Here is a 22,408-nt window from a genome sequence, read left to right as displayed (position 1 = left end):
ATCCAGTCAGTCTGTGGTAGAGAACAGATAGACTTTAACTGCCTCAGCCATCTTATAATAAAATTTATAGTAATGAATATCTAGATACTGTAGATTATTTTCTACTTATATGCAAGCTTTAAAAATTATAATGATCAAGTAATTAATTATTCAATGACAAGGTTTAAAAAGTTATAAAGTAATTGAACAGAAGGGAACAGTACATTCATAGTAATAAAAAAGCCAAAATGGACTAAAACAAGAATCACAAATGTTTTTATTTTAACACAAATATTCATGAATCTAATGATCCAATATCTGTTTTTTATAGTTAGAAATAGTTATATACATTAAATATTTACTTTTAAAGAGCTTATATATCTCAATAGTTATTAACATGCTTTAATAGAACACAGACAGCCCGAAGACCTAATTAATTATTCAACCTCTTCAGATCCTGCCACTTTTATTTTTTCTTATTATAGGGTACTAAGTTAAATTGGCAACCAACAGCATATTTCAATTAGTTTAGTTTGCAATATTTTGCAAACCTTACCTATACTTTATATACTTACATTTTGGTTAAACTGTGTTTATGTAATGGCATCTTAATATGGAAAAAGCTGGAATAAAATGGATGGTAGGAAGGTGTTTCAGTAGAGTGAGTCAGGAGTTGATAAGTTAATAAACAGTGACTGCTCTATAATTTGTGTTTTGTATATATGTCAAAAAGGGTTCCTGTTCCTTACAATGTGGCCTCATATACAACATAGCTAAATCTTTTGGATCCAAAAACTGCATCATATTAAGTTGGTATATACAGTGTATATATATATAATATATATATATATATGTGTGTGTGTGTGTGTGTGTGTGTGTGTGTGTGTTTGTGTGTTTGTGTATATGTAATTATTTTAATAAGTAGCAATAAAATTAATAACTAAGTTTCCAGATAGTAAAATCACAGAATAGAAAATAATAAAGTTATTTTAAAAATACTCTGGGATTAATTTTTAATTTTTAAACTTAAAAAATTAAATGAAGAAATTCCTCAGTTGTGGATAAGTTCTTAAAATGTTCTTGTATACATGAATTAATTAATAGATAATTTAAAAATTAATCTTAATTATTTGCATAATTTTTTAAACACACTATTGAATTTGTTAAATATAAAAATTCTTCTTTTATTAAACAATGTTATTTCTGTCAATTTTTTCCCAACTATCAAATGAAATCTGTTTCTGATTTTAATTATAAATAAAACAACTTTTAAGTTGTTATTGTAAAGACTCTTCTTCATTCTTTCCTTAACTTGTTTGATTTACATTGATTTCTTAGAATGTTTGTAAGATTCTTCCAACTCAACATTTTTCTAATAAGTTTAGAATTTTCTTCAGTAATGAATGTTTTGCATTTATAAATAATTGAGCATTGTTTTTCTATCCTTGTAACTCCCCAAAATTCTTGTATTGTAACTAGAATAAAGAAGTTTGGATCTATGGTACTGTACATTAAATGCATCTTGCAATTTATCACTTATACAAAGTTCTGTTGATCAAAACTAGAATTCTTGTTTTATTTATTTTTACATATTTTCACATTATTGCTCACATCATTATTGCTTTTACTTTTTGTTTTCACTCAAGTTCTCTTTCTTTCTGTCTTGTATATATTTCTTTTGTGAGATTTCTAACTAACTTCTATTTCACTAAATTTAGTTTTTTTTTTCTAATTTTCAATAATCTTATTCAGTTTTATTTGGTTAGGATGTTATCTTTTTGTTGTTTGTTATCTGAAGACACAAGTTTTAATCTGAATTCAACACTTCATTGACTTTTTGATTAGATCTGAACCAAGATTGATTATAACTTTCTTTCTTCTTTTATGTCTTTGGTTTCTTACTTGTTTCTTTTTTAAAATCATTTTATTTTTAGATAAGATGATTTCATAAACTTGAATACAATTACTAATGAAAGCATCTATCAACTTCTATTACTCATCTCAATAAACTTAAATGGTCATAAATATATTGTAATTTTAAATATTTTTTCAATAATAGATTACACATCCTTACATTCATTAATAACAATTGAAAGTTGATCTTCCTCTAGCCAAAGATAGTGTAGATTATATTATTGCATTCTTTAAGCATAATTTACATAAAATTAACAACAAACTAACAACATTTAAAATATAAACCATAAGTCCACCCTAAAAAAAATAAGTGAAGAATGACCTAGGAAAAATATATCTAGTTTCAGATCTTCATTTCATCAGATATTTGAATAAGCATTGCTTTGAATGGATCTGTTTTTTTGAAAATAGGGAATGTGTTTGCAATTTCCAACTTATTTTTTCTACTTTGATTTTCTGCTTGGATTTTTAGCTTATATTCTACATATTTATAAATTAATAAGATAATTTCAAATTTTGATGGTTGTTAGTAATAACAATTATTTTTATATAAATGTAAGTCATATGTCAACAACAACAATAGTTATATTTTACAGAAATCAAATTTTTAATTATCAATAACTTAAATGTTTTTAAAATGTCTTAAATATTATTCTTGAACATTTCTTATTAGATTAAGATGACCAGATTTTAACATTGGTGAAGAGAGACAAAATTGATGGGGGGAGAGCGGTTGTCTTGTTAAAAAAAATTGTTCTAGAGCAACAAAATTTTATCATCAAAGAATGCAAAATATTGTACTGTATTATATGTTTTTAAATTTCAACATATGTAAAATTCACAAATATAATAAATATATATACTCTTATAAATCTTTAAAAATTCTTTATTCTTTTGCATATTTCTCATTTGAATGAATTTTTTTTTAGTAGATTGCTGTTGTTGTTTAAAACATCATGAAACACTTAATTGTGATTTATCAGATGTCTACACTTTATTCACGGTATAAAAAATGCATTCAGTTGTGGCATTAGTTCTTGGAAAAGACAATGCATATTCCACAATTTTTATATTCTGTGCCATGTAACATGCAACAAACAAAATGTTCATTCGTTTGGACAGCCTGTGAACACACACTTCAAAACTCTAAACTTTTTTAAAATTCCGCGGGACATGGGACAAATTATAAAAAATAGGGACTGTTCCACCAAAAGCAGGACATCTGGTCACCTTATATTAGATAAATGTTATTGAATAAAACAGTCATAATATTCAATGATAGCGATGTCAATGTTATCAAGCACTGTATTTTTTTTTTTCAATATATTCAATATGTTTAAACATTGCTCATTGGAATTGAATATAAAATTTAAAAATAAAATAACAGTTTTTAAATATTACTGTTTTCTTTTTAGGAATGTAAATTTTATTGTATAATTTAAAGAAGAATTTTTTGCTCTTAATTTTTGATTAATTAGGTACAGTACTTGTTAAAGCCCACATGATGTAATGCATCCCTCTTGATAGCATGCAACCATCATGGCAATAGTATGATAGGCAAAACATCATATTATTCAAGTAATTAAAATTTACATTTACTTCAATTTTATCAAAATGAAAAAATAAGAAAAAAGAAAATTTTTTGGAAATAGCAAAATACTATGCTATTTAAAATTTCAAATTTAACAAAATGATTTTTCTAGAATAGTACGAATGACGCTTAGGATATAAAAGTACATCAGATTTGAAATAGCACATTATTCAAAACTTCAGTATTAAATATTTTACACTTAACAGGATTATTTTTTAAGTAGTACAGAGAATTAATTTATAGGAATATAACTGACTTCCATGTTTTTTTTAGTTGGAAATTGTTTTTTTGGCTGCCATTATAGTACCATAATCATAAAACTTATTTTCCATTATAAATGATGCTCTTCATTTTGATTCAGCAACATACCAATTCAGTTGTTTTCTTGATGTTCTGTATCAAAAAATATGCCTTTTTGTACTTTTATTCTTGTTGAATGGATGCATTTTCCAAATATTTGTCCATATACCAACAACACACTTTCATTTGTTTTGTTAAACTTGCATGTTGGAGTTTTTCATTCTAAATTCAAATTCATTATAATATATTTTTTGATAAAAACATTCAAAATAGAATACACAAAATTCATGCAGAATACAAAAAGACATCAACAAGATGCTGAAAAATTCCAAAAATGATTGAATAATCCATTCTGCACAAGCTATCCCATCAACACAAATGCACATGTCAAAGATTTATTTGTTATTACCATATAATATTAAACACTACTACACTGCCAGCTAAGATAAATGTTCTCTAGAACAGACAAAATTGATTGTACATTTGATGGTAATTATTGCAATCACAAGCTTTTCACAAAGTCATTGTTCAGCTTGTCCCCAGCTAACATTATCATTTGACTTAGTAAATAAGAAGACTTATTTTCCTTCATTTGCAGTTCATTAAGTAGCTTCTTGATAGTTTTACTTTCAGAATTGGAGAATTCTGTGATTAGTCTGTTTTTTTAGCACTTTGTATTTATTCTCTTTCAGTGTTTGAAAGATGATATCACTGATGTGTACTAAGGTATGTGTGTTAATAGGTGCAATGAGGTTCAAATATTTGGTGGTATTTGCAGTTTTCCTGATAAGTGAAATGCTACTACAACCAGAGACAACCATAACCATATGTTCTGTGTCCAGAACTGGAGAAGCCTCAGTGCTATTCTGTTAACTTCAGTGTTTTCAGGTTGAGAATTTTCACTAACACATATTTTAATTTTTATCGAGATAGAAAAATAATTTTATAAACAGTTCCATAGATCACAAATATAGTTATAACCTTTAATTTGTCCCATAATTATTATCATATTTGAGGTTTGTTAGACTGGATATTGCTTTTTAGAGATTAGGAAAACTGGTTAGACTCGTGTAACTGGTTACGTGACAAAGGAACAAAGATTACACAAAAGATAATACTGACTTGAAAAGGGCAGAGTAAAATGAGATCACCATCACCAACGGTTCCCTGAGGGTCAACAGTGCCACCAACCTTTTATTACATAACAGGAAAAATATTTACAAACATCACCGCAACACAATGCATTGTACATGTCGATGTCATATAATATTTAATAACAACTTCAATCATTGATTCCAACGGTTAAGGTCACCAATTGTTTGTAGTCCTTTCAACAATCGCAGTAATTTGAGAGTGACAGTCAACTGCTAAAAACTGGATCTAGTCATGAATGTGCTTTCTCCCTTTCCCTCAGCTTTTTCTACTAATCTGAGAATATTCCTCTGAAAGAGAGGGGAGGACCAATGAGACAGAAATGTATCTGAAGTAGAAATGATAGTTTAACAACATGCAGATATAAAATCTCCATTTAATTTAATTTTTTCTGAGTATTTTAAAAATTTCTTTATTTATTTAAAATCTTATACACTCTACATTCAAGAATTTTCTTTCACAGTTGTTACTCATATTTACTTTAGTAAAAAGTAAATACAATTCAAATGATATATATATGTTTATAAGTAAATATCTTTTATTACTATCATTCCAACTTTCTTTGAAGATGATCTTGTAAAGATTATTTTAGAAATATGTTCAAAAAATATTTAAGATGAAAAATTTTCAAATTTCTATATACAGAAAAATTTTTATTATGTAATTCATTTTATACTGTTTCATTCCATAATAAATAGTTGTTATTAAAAATAAACTACTGTAGTTTTCTTTTAAAATTAATTTAATTCAATAAAATAATTTGATTAGATTATTAATTATCATATGATTTATAACACTTAATTAAAAATATATGGCTTGAAACTTCCAAATCTAACATGCTAAAAATGTTTATATGTCATCCTAATATACTGTAGTTTAATTAGTAGTCAAATAAAATTATAGTATCTAAATAATTTCTTTTTCAAAAGTGTTAAATGTTATTTAAACATTTTACATAAAATATAATGGGGTTATTTATTATTTTATATACTTAAAATCAGTGGCGTGCCGCGACATTTGATGATAGGGAAGCTGTGTTTCTGTAAGAAGCCGACTTTCAGGGGCAATCAATTAATTGCGCGTCAGGGCCCGTTCGTATTCGTTTGTTCGATAAGCCAGTAAAAACCGTATACTTCTTTAAATGTATTTTTAATAGATTATCTGACGTACTTAATAAATAAGAAAGTTCAATATAATTACCTCCGTTATTAGATTCAATAAATTCCCTACGCCCTCTAAATGCCAATTCTCGCTTTGAGAAAAAACATATAACATCTATTAATTTAGATATATCTATTAATCGTAATTATCTCGTTATAATTTTCAATATTTATTTTATATTGTCTACCAATGTTAAATTCTATTCCGCTTTGATTTCCAAATTGCTTCAATTTTACGAAAGAATCGTCATTCGTCATAAATTTTATCGTCAAAATGTCGAAATTTTTTGTTGAGTATTTATATTTAATTTAGGCATTGGTCTTTCTCTTTTAATAATGTTTTCTTTTTCATTATATGGTCTTGAGCCAAAACTTTTTTTAAATAAATTTTTGAATCACTAGCCATGATATAAGAGCTAAAATTAAAATTATCAGAAAAACTTACTTGGTAAAACAAAATGTGTGACGAATATACATACCTAGTACAAAAAATTCTTCAATTGTATGAATATGCTTTTAATGAAACTTATAATTAAATATAACTTTGTGAAGAAATGTACATAAAAATAACAAAATATTCTTTACTTTTTAAATCTTAAAACAATCCACTTAGTGAAATAGCTCCCTACGAGTGGCTAATGAATGGAATCAGAGATGGTCCAGGTAGGTTTGTCCATGCAAAATCCCGAGGGTACCGATTCCGGTCAATGTCAGATGCCTCTTTTGTCGCGTCACTAGTATATATCAAAGGACGCGACGGGGTTGTTGTAGATTTTAAACGTTTCTCACCATAGCTGTAAAAATCTAAATATGTTAAACTTAACAGATTGTCTGTCGTTCGTTTTTTAACTAATTCGTTTTAGGATCGAGTGTTCACGGAAATTTCCAAAATTCACAACTTTTCTGTCACTCTCATTGAACTGGAGAAATTTCTGTCTTTATTACATCTAATATTACGAAGAGATCAGACCCCACTGTACTCGGCAAGAAATTGGTTCGGTTAAGCTTCTGTTTAAGTAAACTTTCGGCTCTTTCATCGGGGTTTTATTTATGTTTCTAATTCCATAATCGCTTAATTATTTAACTTCTTAAATAGAAATAAGTCGAAACCGGTTACTTTGTACTCAAATATCTGTAGTCTTGGGAAAGAAGTGGAAAGAAATTTTTATGACAACCGATACATAAATCGTAAATTTAAGGAAAATAAATTCTAGAGCTTTTTTTGTACCATTGTACGTCTCATTCATTAAATTTGGTTGTAAATGATCCAGCAAAAGTAACAGTTAATTTTTTATCACTGTACTAGAATTGTACACGTTTTTTCTGCATCCCCTTACAGATGGGACATACTAAATCGTAATATCACTGGTTTAACGTTGAAATCCGTAAGTAATATAAGATGGGAGAGCAGAATAAACGCAGAATAAATATATCAAATATTTTAATGGATTTTTTTAAAACTCCTGTCAACTATACAGAACTATCATAAAAACATACCAGTAAATTCCTATCGGTTGGGTTAAGTTATAAATCTAGTTTACGGTGGGCAACCTTTTTATAACGTGGGCCAGAATAAATTTTACGTTTTTTTTCCGCGGGCCGTAGTAGTTAATTGACGCTTTCTTGTGACTCGTAATTTTTTTAGTCTGCAAATATGAAATAAATAAATAAAAAGTTAATTACTACATTTATTTCTCTTATCGTTTTTGAAAATGACAAAGAATTGGAAAAATAACTATTAATTAGTTATTTTTCCAATTTAATAATCTATTAAAGATCTCGCGGACCGGATAGAAACTTTTCGCCAGCCGTAGCTGGCCCGCAGGCCGGGGGTTGCCCGCCGTTGATCTAGTCTACTCGTGATTCACATAATTGGGCGAGGGCGGCCAAATATCCAGCAGGCGGGCGGCTAACAGCCAACAGCCGCTCCGGGATATAAAATTAGAAGCTTTATGTGTGAAGCATCCACCAGCTACACTGGGTGACGTTGATGCTCTGTAAAGCGCATGTGCCAATGCCTATAATCTGGCTGCTTGGAAGTTGACAGGCAGGTGGCTAACAGCCCACAACCGCTCCGGGATATAAAGTAGGATTCTTTATGAGTGAAGCATCCACCAGCTAAACCGGGTGAGGTTGGTGCTCTGTAAACCGCATGTGACAATGCCTATATAATCTGGCTGATTGGAAACTGACCCGGTTTCGACACTTTTTCCGCCACCGAATTATTCGAATATACAATAGCAATCTTATCGTTTTTTTCACATGTAGTATAGAAATTTGTAAAAGATACATAATGCAGTTATAATAAAATATTAATTTTAATTAATGCAAAGTACGTTAAAATATGAAAATTTATATTTTATAAAATACAAGGGAAGGTCATTGGAAGGTGGAATCGGCGCTTCCATCGCTTCCAATGACGGCACGCCACTGCTTAAAATATGACAAACAAATATGAATAATAATAAATAAAATTACATATGGAAGTGTAATATTTTTTTTATTAAATAAATCTATAACTGAAGATATACTAGTTATCTTATATTATTGTATAAAATAACTACATTTATAATTTTCCTACTTTATTCTACACAAATTCATATTTGTTATTTTCAAAAATTCATATTTTTGTATTTCCTTATCACCAGCACTTCCACCCAATCTACCATTATTTCTGCTAGGTCACCTGATGCTGGTGATCCTATTGGCACTTCCACTTCTTGCTTATACAATAGTTTATACCAGTTGAAGTATGAGTTGGACAATTATAAGGTCTAAGAAATCTGCCACTGTTTTTAATTTATCAATGCTTAAGTTCATTTCTCTGCATATCTTTTCTCTAGTTAAAGCTACAGCTGCTTCTATTTTAATAGATGGAAAGAGATTGACATAATCTATGACTGTGATAAAATCTTCCTGTTCTACTTCTATCTGTGAATGTGTTGTGTTAGCCGAGTAGTAAATAACATGACCCTTAGAGTCGCTCAGCTTTGATAAAATTAAAAAAAAAAGGTTTATTAATTTCAGTGAACACAAATAATTTACAAGAAAAACGATTACACACACTTACTAACTACTAATACAAATACATTTGGGACTGCGCGTAACAGTGTCATCGATTGGTTCCCGCGTGCCGACAAGACAAAGAACCTATTCTAACTTATATCTAGCATAACTAAGTACAGGGCCCTAGAGTAAGATAAGGTGGGAGAGAATTATACAGAAATTATAAGACAGAAAATTAGTTCGAAAGGGTGACTGGCGGTAATACATAAAAAAAAACCTCGGATCCGTTCATTAATATTTTTTTTGTTACTGTTCGTCCTGCTTTCCTCTCTCCCCGAAAATCTTCCTTCTTCTCCCTCCCGTCTCCCTTTTTCCTCTGACGTAACCCCTCGACCCATCGGTGTCACACCCTTTTTGTTTTATTACCGTCCAGGCCACATGTGTCGACTAACTGCCGCATGGTTAAGTAAACAGAAAACGAAAGTAAAGTTTTACTACAGGAAGATAGTATAAGGAAAGTAAAGAAGATAAATAAGGTTTAACAAAGCCACAGTTGAAATGAAAGATGCCAAACTTTTTATGGTAAATGGGAGCAATATTTAATGTTTAGTATATTGTGTATTTTATTTTCCATAGTAATGGTTGGTGCATGCTTTTTCTCTAATATAGGTCTGAGTGAGCATCCTGTTTCATAAATTTTTTCTTTTCCAAATAATCCAGATATTATTGCTTTAAGAGGGGGTTTAAAGTTCACGAAGCCAAGAAATTTGCTGTTATTTGCCATTTCTTTCACATTATTGTACAATTTTTCCATAGGATTATTGTTTAACTGGACTTCTCTGGTCTGGTTTTAAGTATTCTTTCATTTTTTGTTAATAGGGTACTGTTAAGAATTGTTAACTTAGTCCAAAAGGGGATGTTTTTTGTAACAACGTGGTTGGGGGACCCTATCCTAATACCTGTGTGTGTCTTTTTTCACATGTGTTCGTTCAATAAACAGGATGCTTATTGTAGAAGCTCTATATATGGCTTTTTATTATAAAAAATCTTAATAGGTACTTATTTTTAAGGAAACTGGTAAATTACTTTTATCTGCATGTGCACATACAATGTTATCCTCTGCCCATTTTTTAGCTTTATAGTTTTTTGCAGTAGATGCACTTCTTGCCTCAAACATTCTGTACTTTGTATACAAGACTGTTTTGGCTTCAGCTTGACTTTCCTCTTATAACAGTTGCAAATTCTCTAGTTGCTATTGTTGCATCCAATTGAGATAGAGGATTTGAGACACACTTATGGCTATATTTGAAGGCTTTGTGCATATTTTTAGATACTGTTTAATCCTTGCTCCGGAATAAAACATGGTTGTTGTGAAGGGTTCCTTTTTTTCAACTTGTGAAAAATTTTAAACAGTTGGTTTCCTGAAAGTAAGCATTTTATAAAGATATTAATATGGAGCCAGAAACACAAAGTAATATTTGATAAATTATCTAATCATAGTAAATTATGTCTCATCAAACTCAGTTATCAAGGATGTAACTTAAATTACCATATTTTCATACATATAATTTGTAGGTTCCTTATGTTTAAAAGATTATTTATTTAAAAACAGTTGCAGGTTATGCAATTGGTAAATTATATGCTAATTTCAAATTGCAATTATAAATTTGCACCTATGGAGCAATGGTTGCTCCCACAAAGTAGGGTATGCAGCGGGATGAGTTATGTGAATGTTTTATTTTTTTATTTTAGTGGTTTTCTGTAGGGTATATACCATGATGCACAAAATACAGCATATTTATATCTCTTTTTAATCATAAAAATGTACAATTATTATTAAAATTCCATATACAGTGGTGCCTCATAGTTCAAATTTAATTCATTCCAGAAGGCTGTTCAAACTCTGAATCATTCAAAGTCCAAAGCAATTTTTCCCATTATAAATAATGGAAAGTGAATTAATCCATTCCCAGACCATAAACAATACCTATTTTAATAACCTTAAAACAGCAAATACACATAATATAAGGTAAAAATGACACAATCAAATGCCCTAATAATAAATTGAAACATGAAAACAATAAATAAAATATGTAAATAATGTATAATAAAATGGAAATTGCATTAACAAACAAATTGGATAACGAACACTTTCGCGAAAGATTTTTATGATCGGACAACGAACACATGTTCAGATAATGAACACTTCACTGAACAAACATAAAAAGAAACAACGGAAATAGCAAATACCAATTGATTTTTCCCTTGTCTTCAGGTAACAATTCGAAACTTTTCGGAGCACAGGAGACGTCGACATTGACACTCAATCCGATATGTACTGATCAGATAGTATTCCTCAAACTTTGAAATACTCCCTTGTAATTCCAGCCTTTTATTTTTCTGACAGAAACAATTCTTTTATAATATTCGCGAGATTGTCGGGTGAGCACTCGTTAAGTTTTGCGTCGGTTTTTATTTTCGAAAGGTGAGAGTATAGTAGCAAAGGTAGAGAGTGGGCAGAAGATGTCTGATGTTGCTGGGCAGTATGGCTTGAACAAATCTACAGTAGGGCACAGTTAAATCTTATCTAAGAAAGATACAGTATAATCAAGAAGACTCAAGCAGCTAAAGGAGTAACAAAACTCACATCTGAGAAATAAAGAACATTGAAGAGTTCATAATGGAACCTTAAACAGATCTGACAACAGAACGCCAAGAACTCTTGAATGAAGAACACCAAAAAACTCAATGAGATATGTTTTCTTCTGAAAAAGAGGATTAATGCCGATATCTGCTATTAATTAAAGATCTTTTGAAGAAGTGAGGGATGTCAGATCAATGGTTTAAAATGGCATACAAACCAGGTTGAGGTTAATAGGCTTGGGGATCTCTACAATTACAATGCTATTACTTCTGAAAATCCTGAAGAAGAGAGAAAAGCAATCAACATTAGACAGATTCTTTAACCCCTACAAACAAAAAAACATGTCTAATAAAAATGCAAGACTGTGTATATATGTATTTTTATTATTACATATAAATAAACATAGTAAGAAAGTATATATATTTTTATTTTTTGGGGTCTTCAGAACAAATTAATGAAATTCCCATAAAAACCTATGGTAAATCGATAATTGGTTAATGAAGAATTCGGATAGCGAACAAAGTCTTGGAACGGATTATGTTCGTTAACTGATCACCCACCGTACATTACAATATTGAAGACTAAATACAAAAAAAGATGTTTTGAAGACTTCTCTGCATTTATTCATAACTGTTGAAACTTTTAAACAACTTGCATATCTGCAGGCAGAAAAGAGCCTCTAAAGAAAGATTAGCTCTAATGCTATTGTGTTCTGATGGTTTGAATGGATGTGAAGAAGACTTTTAAAAAAATCTTTACTTTCTTTATTTGTTTGGTATTACAATATTGAAAACTAACATTTTAATATTTGGGATGAGACTTTTAAACAGTATACAAGAACAGTAAATCACCAAAACTTTAGCATCCTTGATCCCAAAGTTTTGCCAAATTAACCATTTTGCTAGACCAACCATGGTCATGTATAATATTAGGCAAAGAAAGAAAATATTGTTTTTTGTTTTTTTTTTAATAACAAACAGTTGATGAACCAATACCACCAAAACACAATAATCTATTTTTTTCAACAGTTTTACTTGATCTTGGATTCAGATGGACTGGTGTTTACATTTTAACCACTACAGATATATAAGAGAGATTGTTGTTCTCTTAGAAGCCATAGCTAGGGTTAAATTTAAGCAAACTAAATTAACAATATCACACAATTGCAACATTGCTACCAACAAGTGCAATGTAAATAATGTAAATAAATGTGTCCTTCACACAATGCCATCTATGGCCTCCCCAATAAAGTGTTTTGAAGTCCTAGTCCGGTGGCTGTGGGAATTTGAAGGGCTCTCTCATAATTTTGTCCAGATTAAATGAGGTGCTGGACTATCAGATGCCAGAAATTCAATGGTGTACAGTACCTCTACTAGTAATTGTCATACTTTCAATGGCCACTCTGGAGGTGCAGGATATACAGTGATTTGAATTATGCATAGATTTTTTACCATTCTAGCAGTTTGCTATGGAGTATGTACCACCACAGTTATATACATGAAGTTATGGTAACAATGATACAAGAAGAAAATGTAAATAAATTTGTTTGTAAATAAATATTTTTCAACAGAAATCATCTAAACAGGGCCGGATTTACCAATGCAGGGGCCCTGGGCACAAATTCGGTGGGGCCCACCTTTAAGAGTAAGCAAATTTGATGATTTAGAAAATGTACATAAAATACTGTACTTTCAACTAGATTTCAACTAGGAAGTTGTAAATTTCATTTAAAAAAGGTTATTGTAAACATACATATATTTTATTGTGTAAAACTAATTATTTTAATTTAATTGAAAAATACCTATGTAAAATTTTTTTCCGAAATTTTCTGATGTTTCATAGGTTTTTTCCTCGGGTTTGGTTTTCTTTGCATGTGGCCCTCATGATTAGGCCACACTAGGCTGTCGCAGTAGTAGGAAAAAAAAATTATGTTTAAACATAGTTTTGTGGGGGCCCCTATTTTATGGGGGCCCTGGGCACCGGCCCCAAATGTCCTTATGTAAATCCGGCCCTGCATCTAAATATGTTCTGAATAACTAACATTATAAGAAGAATATTTAAATGCAATAATTAAACCAGTACTGGAAAGATAAACTATTAAAAAACAAAAACCGTAATGTTTCCAGCAATAAAAACTATTTAATAATAACGTTTTCGACTGTTTTAAACAGCCATCATCAGTTACAACGAACTTAAACAAAAAAGAATGCAGAAAAAATAGAACACAAGCAATACAAATATTTAAAATTCAAAAATAATTCCAAAGTAAAAAATGCCGTCGTATATTAGAAACTAACAAAACTGCGCATGCGCTAAATATCGTAGTAAGAATAAAAATAAAAACAAATAACAAAAATACTTCCGCAAAAATATTTCTATTACAAGAAAAGAAACGTTATGCATTTCGGTAAAACGACTTCCATGCCGTGGATAAAGCATCTGCATCCCTATGGTTAATGCAACCCGTGTTAACGTGGGCTTTGTATATTTCCAACTTTTCTAGATGTTTCAGCATTTGTTTGTTGGTCGTGGCCCTAATAATAGATGCTTTGTCCCAATGAACGTCGACATCTTGATGCTTAGCGAAAGCTGCTAGCACAGTAGAATCTAAGCTCTTATTGATGGAGTATCTATGCTCCTTAAGCCTCTGCTTTAAATGTCTCATAGTTGCACCAACGTATACCAGATCTGTGTTAAATCGGCGATCTTTTAAAGGTATAGAATATACCCCCGTCTTAAAACTCTGGTTTTCTTTCTTCTTGTCGTTTCTTAATAATCGATATACTGTAGGATTACGTCGATACAACACCTTTATGTTGTTATTTCTGGCTACTTTCTTAATCATCGTGTGCAAGAATGGAAAATAATTGAGAATCACTTTTCTTCCTTGATTCATAGGAGGAAGCTGCCGATTTTTTGCCTTCCGAAATTTGTCGATAAGCCCATCAATCTCCTTACCCCGATATCCGTGTTGTAATGCTGTAGTGCGGATGTAACCTAACTCCTTGTAGGTGTCAATAACACTGGTGCAATGTGTGTGAGCACGTTTGATCCAGGCATGAAAAGCTGCATACTTAAAATTCATAGGATCGAAAGAATTTTTTGGTATAATAATGGGCTGATAGCTGGGTTTTCTATAAACGTCCGTCCATATTTGACCCTCCTTGCATGTGATTGAAAGATCAAGGAAATTTACATTAGAAGCACTTTCTTGGTCCAGCGCTAAAGTCAAACCATACGGGTTTTTGTTGATTTCTTGAAGGAACTGCAGAGCGCTACTATTATTTTTCCAAAGGATGAAAACATCATCAACATATCTTGCATATAAAACGATTTGATGTTGAAAGAAGGGTATGACTTTGTTTTCCAAGCGACGTAAAACAAGCTCACATAAAATAGAGGACATAGGGCTCCCCATAGGTACCCCTCTTTCTTGCAAATATGTTTCATCTTCAAATTCGAAAAACGATGTGTAACATATTAAATTTGCAAGCTCCAAAATGCTGGAATGGTATTTCGTTGCATTCGTTGCATCGTAACAACATAAAGGTGTTGTATCGACGTAATCCTACAGTATATCGATTATTAAGAAACGACAAGAAGAAAGAAAACCAGAGTTTTAAGACGGGGGTATATTCTATACCTTTAAAAGATCGCCGATTTAACACAGATCTGGTATACGTTGGTGCAACTATGAGACATTTAAAGCAGAGGCTTAAGGAGCATAGATACTCCATCAATAAGAGCTTAGATTCTACTGTGCTAGCAGCTTTCGCTAAGCATCAAGATGTCGACGTTCATTGGGACAAAGCATCTATTATTAGGGCCACGACCAACAAACAAATGCTGAAACATCTAGAAAAGTTGGAAATATACAAAGCCCACGTTAACACGGGTTGCATTAACCATAGGGATGCAGATGCTTTATCCACGGCATGGAAGTCGTTTTACCGAAATGCATAACGTTTCTTTTCTTGTAATAGAAATATTTTTGCGGAAGTATTTTTGTTATTTGTTTTTATTTTTATTCTTACTACGATATTTAGCGCATGCGCAGTTTTGTTAGTTTCTAATATACGACGGCATTTTTTACTTTGGAATTATTTTTGAATTTTAAATATTTGTATTGCTTGTGTTCTATTTTTTCTGCATTCTTTTTTGTTTAAGTTCGTTGTAACTGATGATGGCTGTTTAAAACAGTCGAAAACGTTATTATTAAATAGTTTTTATTGCTGGAAACATTACGGTTTTTGTTTTTTTGAATATTTAAATAATATATTGGGTTGTTCAGAAAGTTCGTAGCAATTTTTAAGAGAAATAAAAGAGAAATTGTTTTAAAACTAAAAATATACTTTTATTCCATTATGTGTGCGCCATTGTTTTTAATGATGTGTTGCCATCTATGGGGGAGCTTCATGATACCCTCTTCGTGGAACTTTCTAGTTTTTCCTACGAAAAACTGATCCACGTGGTTTTTGCAAGCTTCCAAACTATCAAAGTTTTTATCATGAAGGTAATTTTGCAGAGAATGGAACAAATGGTAGTCCGACGGGGCAAGGTCGGGTGAGTAAGGGGGGTGGGGTAAAACATCCCAGCCTAGTTCCAATAATTTTTGGCATGTTTGTAAAGACGTGTGAGGTCTGGCATTATCTTGGTGAAACACAATGCCTTTTCTATTGGCCAGTTCTGGATGTTTTTCTTTAATTGCCATGTTCAGCTTATCCAATTGGGAACAATACTTATCAGAATCAATTGTTTGATTCTGTGGAAGCAGCTCGTAGAACAGGATTTCTTTCCAGTCCCACCAGACAGTGAACATGACCTTGTTTGGATGAAGACTGGCCTTTGGAGTTTTTAACGGTGATTCATTTTTCTTACCCCATGATTGTTTTCAGCTGATGTTGTTATAAATGATCCACTTTTCATCACCTGTCACTAAATGCTTCAGAAAAGGGTCATTTTCATTTCATCTTTCAAGAGAATCACAAATTGAGATGCGATCCAGTAAGTTTTTTTCCGTTAAGTCGTGAGGTATCCAAATGTCGTAATGATTCATGTATCCGAGCTTCTTTAGATGTTGAAATACAGTACTGTTTGATGACTTCACTATGTCTGCAATCTCTCGAGTTGTGTAATGAGGGTTTTCATCCAATAATGCTTTGAATTCAATAACATGAGGTCTTCCTGAGTGAGAAGCATCTTCAAGGCTGAAATTACCCATTTTAAATTTTGCAAACCACTTTCGAACAGTTGATTCTGATACAGCACTCCACCATAAACATCATATATCTTTTTTGCTGTTTGTATAGCATTTTTGCCTTTATGAAAAAAGAAAAAAAACAAGTGTTGATAATGCACGTTGTTTGCATCCATTTTTGCAATGAGACAAATTAAATGCTATTTGAATAATCTTAACGGTTTTTTGTAACAGACGCGTCTCAAGGTCATTTATCATAATATTCATTGGTTTGTACAATTCTAATCATTTTTGCGTCAATCGGTCTCTCAACTGTTGGCTATCAAAAATCGCTACAAACTTTCCGAACAACCCAATATTTTAAAATAAAATTAAAAATAGTCATAAGTTTATTAGTTTGTTTATTTTATTTTTAGCTTTGGCTAACATTGTCTGATCGTCATATACAAACGAGAAAGATTGATTGGCGAACAACAAAACGTTTTTGTTTTAATGATAAAAGCAATCCTGATGACAACAAACTTGGTACACAGATAGTTAAGGTAAGTATTGTTTTTCATATAATAAAATATAATAGGAAACAAAAGTTTTTATCTTATACATATTTAAAAATAATTTAAATTCATAATTTAGTGTTTCTGTTTGGTGTACTGTGATTATGACTATTTTTAAGCTAAACTGCTTAAAACCCACAATATGCAAATAACATAAGAAATTTTATTGGTGTTAATGGTATATTTTTTAAACAAATATGACCTTGTTTTTCTGTTTTCATAGTATTATTTGTATTAATTGCTTACTTTCAGGTAGTTAATTGTTTAAATTTTCCCACGAAGGAACATTTTAATCCTGTAAAACAGGACAAAAATGTTAAAATGAAGGAAATTTAATCTTTATGCTCACATACAGAGGCGTACCGAGGGTGGTGTTGGGGGCAGTCCGCCCTGGGTGTCATCCATTTAGGAGTGACACCCGACTGTGAAAAAATAAGTTGCGGAAATAAACCTTGATGATGCACTTTAACGTTAAGTCATGGAAAGTTCAATCGGCTGGAAAAGCAATGCCTAAAAAAAGAAAAAAAAAAGAAAAATCAACAGATACATGCTACTCAATATAAACCTGTGTGTTGCCATCGCTTATTCGATATAGCGTTCAAGTTTGCTCGAGTACAGACATATTACGATTCAATAATCCGATAGTATTTTATAAAAGAGTTAAGAAGGGTGACACCCACGATGCGACTTAGGGTGACACCACGATTTCTGCCCCGGGTGTCACCCATGCTAGCTATGCCACTGCTCACATATCCTGGTCTTAAGGATACGATACATACTGCCTATGTTGTATTCTGTCTTGTCATTTTACTTTCAGTGGGGTAGAATAAATAACACTTTGTCACTCTTTGTTACATGTTCTTTTTCATTTCTAATCATGTCATGAATTGTAGACAAAAATTACTAGGTAACAACAGATGGTTTGTTGCTACATAGTAATTTTTCTATGGTAATGCCAACCAAGACATGTTTCATGCCTGCAGTTATCAAGCAGTTCCTGCACTTGACTTTACTGCTGAACTACATAATCCATTGCCTGACAGTGAATCCAATACCTGTCAAAGAGTCGTTACAACCACTAGCTCAGGCAGAATTGTACATCATCCAAAAATGCTCAAATTATATTCAATTTTAAGCTTATTAATAAGAGTATGAATTTCAAAAATCAAAAACCTGTAAAGATAGTGAGTAAATATTGCTGTATCATATTATTTCATGATAAATATAAATATCTGTATTGGAAAAATATGTAAATCCTATAATTGTAGTAAAAACAAAAGGAATTAAAAATATTATTATTATTTAAAACCTATTCTTAATCATTATTGATTTTTAACCCAAAATAAGTTTCAATGACAAACTATGTTGGCCATATTCCAAATAAAAATTTGTTAAATTAAAATAAAATAAATATACACTATTTTGGCTGCAATTTTCAAAAATTTTAGACCTTTAAATTCCCACTGGCATCCTTAATCTCGAGAATGAAGTTAGATAGATGAAAGATGAGATCAGATATGGAAAGCTTACAGGCAGGAGGCCCTGATTAACTATATATAAACTTCTGGTTTGGACCTGGAGTCTCGTTATTTCAATTCGAAAATTTTCTCCTAAACAGAGTAAGATAATAGTGGAGTCATGCTGATCATTTAACAAGAAAAGTATGATGTACAGGGGTAATACACTACTAAAATTGAGAGCAGTGACAAAAAATTGCAGCTTGGCATCATTATGATGTCACAAAAAATAATCAGGCATTCTAATCTAGGATTGCTGACGGGGTGCAAAAATGTCAAGAGGTCGAGCAATCACGACGGGTAGGGTCACCTCATAACTTAGTCTCGCCCGGAGATGATGATTTAAGAAACCAAACAAAACCCGGGGACGTTTCCATAGAAGTCTCAGGAGGTGAAGAGTCTAAAGTAGGGTGAATACTAGATGGCCGTATATTTCTAAATATTTTTCAAAAATTACACTTTTTATTGCGATTTCCGACCTCCCGACTTAATTAAATGTATATATAATAAAATCTATTAATTAAAAAAATTAAAAAACTATTGGATGTCGTTTTTGACATCAGAAAGTAGCTTTAAATAACTTTATCAAAGTAAAATCTGTGCACTAGAACTTTAGAATGATGAATGAAATTTGATTAAAAAATCTCATTTAAAAAACAATTAAGCATTAATTGTGCATCATTAAAGGTTGATTAAAATCACGATAAAATTTTTTCACGTGGGTAAAAATTTTTGAAAAAATTTGGAGACTTAAAAAACATCCGAAAATCAAAAAAAAATTTTTCAGGGTCCGACAGAACCATTAGTTATGTAACGCTATTTAACCTGCTCGAGACTGACTAGAGCATGGGACGATAGGAGTAACTATAAAATATAACTTACCATTAATCATCAACCAACATGAACAGTGATTATCAAACTGTCACCTATGTAGGCTATATCATGTCACTCTCAATAGACATCTCTTGACAGAACAGTCACAAAAGAGTACAACTACATAGCTTGCAGCAGCAATGCTCCTACACCAGTTATAGATGTTATGTCTTTAAGCGAACAACCACTACACTAGTAATTCGGTACATGGGAGAAGAAATATACGTGACAGTTTGCATATAATTCTGTACATATTCATTTCAACTTGCACAACCCTGAGAAATATTAATTAGCCCCAGAGCCCGAAGATAACTCACTGAATCCTGGAGTCTCTGGGTCAAACCGGGATAGGTGGCAACCCTAGCAATGGGTTGTATGTGGGCGCTTGGCACTGAGACAGACTCTATGATTACAAGAAACCGTTTATTTGACATGAAAGAAGCTTACAAGATTTCCACGATCTTGAAAGTTCTATGTCAACAGTGGCCTCTGGGTCTTCCTCTCCTTTCCAAGATAGTCCCATTTTGAAGGAGTGTCCCTGGGTCGTGAATGGCCAGTTCCCTCAACATCTTGACGACTCTGGGACAATGCAGTCGACTTCCATTGATGCAAGGATATCGATCTGAGGTTGGGACAAAGATGAGGCAAGAGACACACACACAACAATAGATCTGTCACTTGGAACTTTCGGGAGAAGAAGCCTTCTCCCGAAAGTTCCAAGCGTCCTTGAATTTTCAGGTTTTATCTGATTTCCTCCGATTCCACTTTCTGATTGGTCTCTCCTTGTCACCTGGTGACAATTCGAAACCTTTCGGGGGTGTAGGAGTGGTCAAAATCGAAGTTTAATTCGATTCCCAACTGGAGATAGTTGATCTTCATTTTTTCATTGTTCTAGTGTTTAAAAGTTTGCGTTGTTTTCACTAAGAAAAACTATTTCTAGCTTCTATTTTTTCTCAAAGAAAGACAATTTTGTCCTTAAAAATAAATGATTTTAACGCAAATTTCAGTGAGGTTTGGACCTGTTCAGAGTCTCACACTAAGAATGAAACATACAGTAAACACTGTTAATCATATTTATTTTCAATTTCACAGATACAGTGGACCTTCGTTATAGCGCTGCTCACTATACCATGCACTCGGTTATAGTGTGGGCGATGTTCGTGACGCGATAAGCTCAAACACGTTTATACGGGTCCTTGCGGCGTTAGTGAGTATCGCATTTTATTGTTACTGCCTATTGAGTAATTGTGTATGTATTGAGTTCCTGCATGTATTTTGAATAGTGTTTAATTATTGTATGCATGATGAGTAAAAGAAAAGCTTACAGTGTGAAAGAAAAGCTTGACATTATTGCTAAAGTAAAGAGGTGAACTGCATTACACCGCGCCGCTCAGTATAACGCAATTCACCTTATAACGCGGGTGTTGTTTCCCGCCCGACATGCGCGTTATATTGGGGGTCCACTGTATATTGTTATAAATCTGATTTTATATATTTTTAAGGAATGTGACTCATAAGTTTAATAATTTGAACTTTATTTTCTTACTGGCTAAATAATGAAGTATATTTTGATAGTTTTAATTTATTCATAAAAGTTTTTCTAATTTTTAATTTTTAATTTGAATGATATATTAGAAACTCTTGTCATAATCTTATTTTAAAAATTATGATAGGAAATTGTATGCAAGCAAAAGATCTACATTCATTATTTTATGATATAGTAAAAGTTGATATAAAGGACCTCATGTTATTATAGACAACTGATGTCAGTTCAGCCAAAAAGTATAGGAAAATTATAAGAAAACTCATTCATTGTAGTAAACTCTTGCTACTATGGACTATTTTTCAAGTCCTACAGATTTATAGAAATCCAATTGATATTTTGGGATTGGATGTACAAAATTATCTAAATTAGAAGTATGTGAACATAACTGCCGAGTTTCTTAGCAATTGGTCAAATGGCCTAGAAGTGTTTAGTGAACAAACAAACAAACATCCTCATTTATTTCATTTTTCGTTTCATTTTCTCTATGACCAACAATTCTTGTACTTGTTATGTAAAGCAAATCCATGGATCATAAAAGAAAATGAAAAGCTTCAGATTTAACACAAAAAATAGATATAACTTAAAGATTGAAAATCTCAATCTGATGTTGGTAAAGAAATTTCTCTGAGTAAGCTGATAATTTCAGACATATGGAAAACAAGAGAAAAACAACAGGCTTTTCTTAAATACAACAGTTCTACAAAAAAAAGTAAAATGTAGTCTTATACTATCCTTATTATATAATCTAGGCTGCATAATAATTAAAAATTTTACCTAAGAAAAGTACAGGAATAGCAGCTTTTTTACTCTTCATAACTAACTGCTAATTTCAAATTTCTAAATACTCCCAAATTTTAACGATAAATATAAAATTATTACTAAACTTTTTAGAAAAGATCTGTTGCTTAGATTAACTTGTTAATGAACCATGTTTGTCTTAAATGTAATTTACAAACTTGTTTCAGTTATTTAAAA

At 31.5% G+C, this 22,408-nt stretch overlaps 1 protein-coding gene across 3 annotated transcripts in view; it reads left to right on the top strand.

The window, feature by feature from the left end:
* LOC136975895 (TBC1 domain family member 30) overlaps nt 1-22,408 on the top strand; it is a 101,877-nt gene that overhangs the window by 37,222 nt on the left and 42,247 nt on the right. For all 3 annotated transcript variants that reach the window (XM_067271053.1, XM_067271054.1, XM_067271056.1), the window contains one exon: nt 17,360-17,485. In XM_067271053.1, coding sequence (XP_067127154.1) covers nt 17,360-17,485 — 126 coding nt within the window. The remainder of the gene's footprint in view (nt 1-17,359; nt 17,486-22,408) is intronic.

Source organism: Centruroides vittatus, unplaced genomic scaffold (assembly GCF_030686945.1).
Source record: "Centruroides vittatus isolate TY-2023 unplaced genomic scaffold, ASM3068694v2 contig_391, whole genome shotgun sequence".
Lineage (NCBI taxonomy): Eukaryota > Metazoa > Arthropoda > Arachnida > Scorpiones > Buthidae > Centruroides > Centruroides vittatus.
Note: the sequence above shows the minus strand (reverse complement) of the source record. Positions and strands in the feature narration are given on the sequence as shown.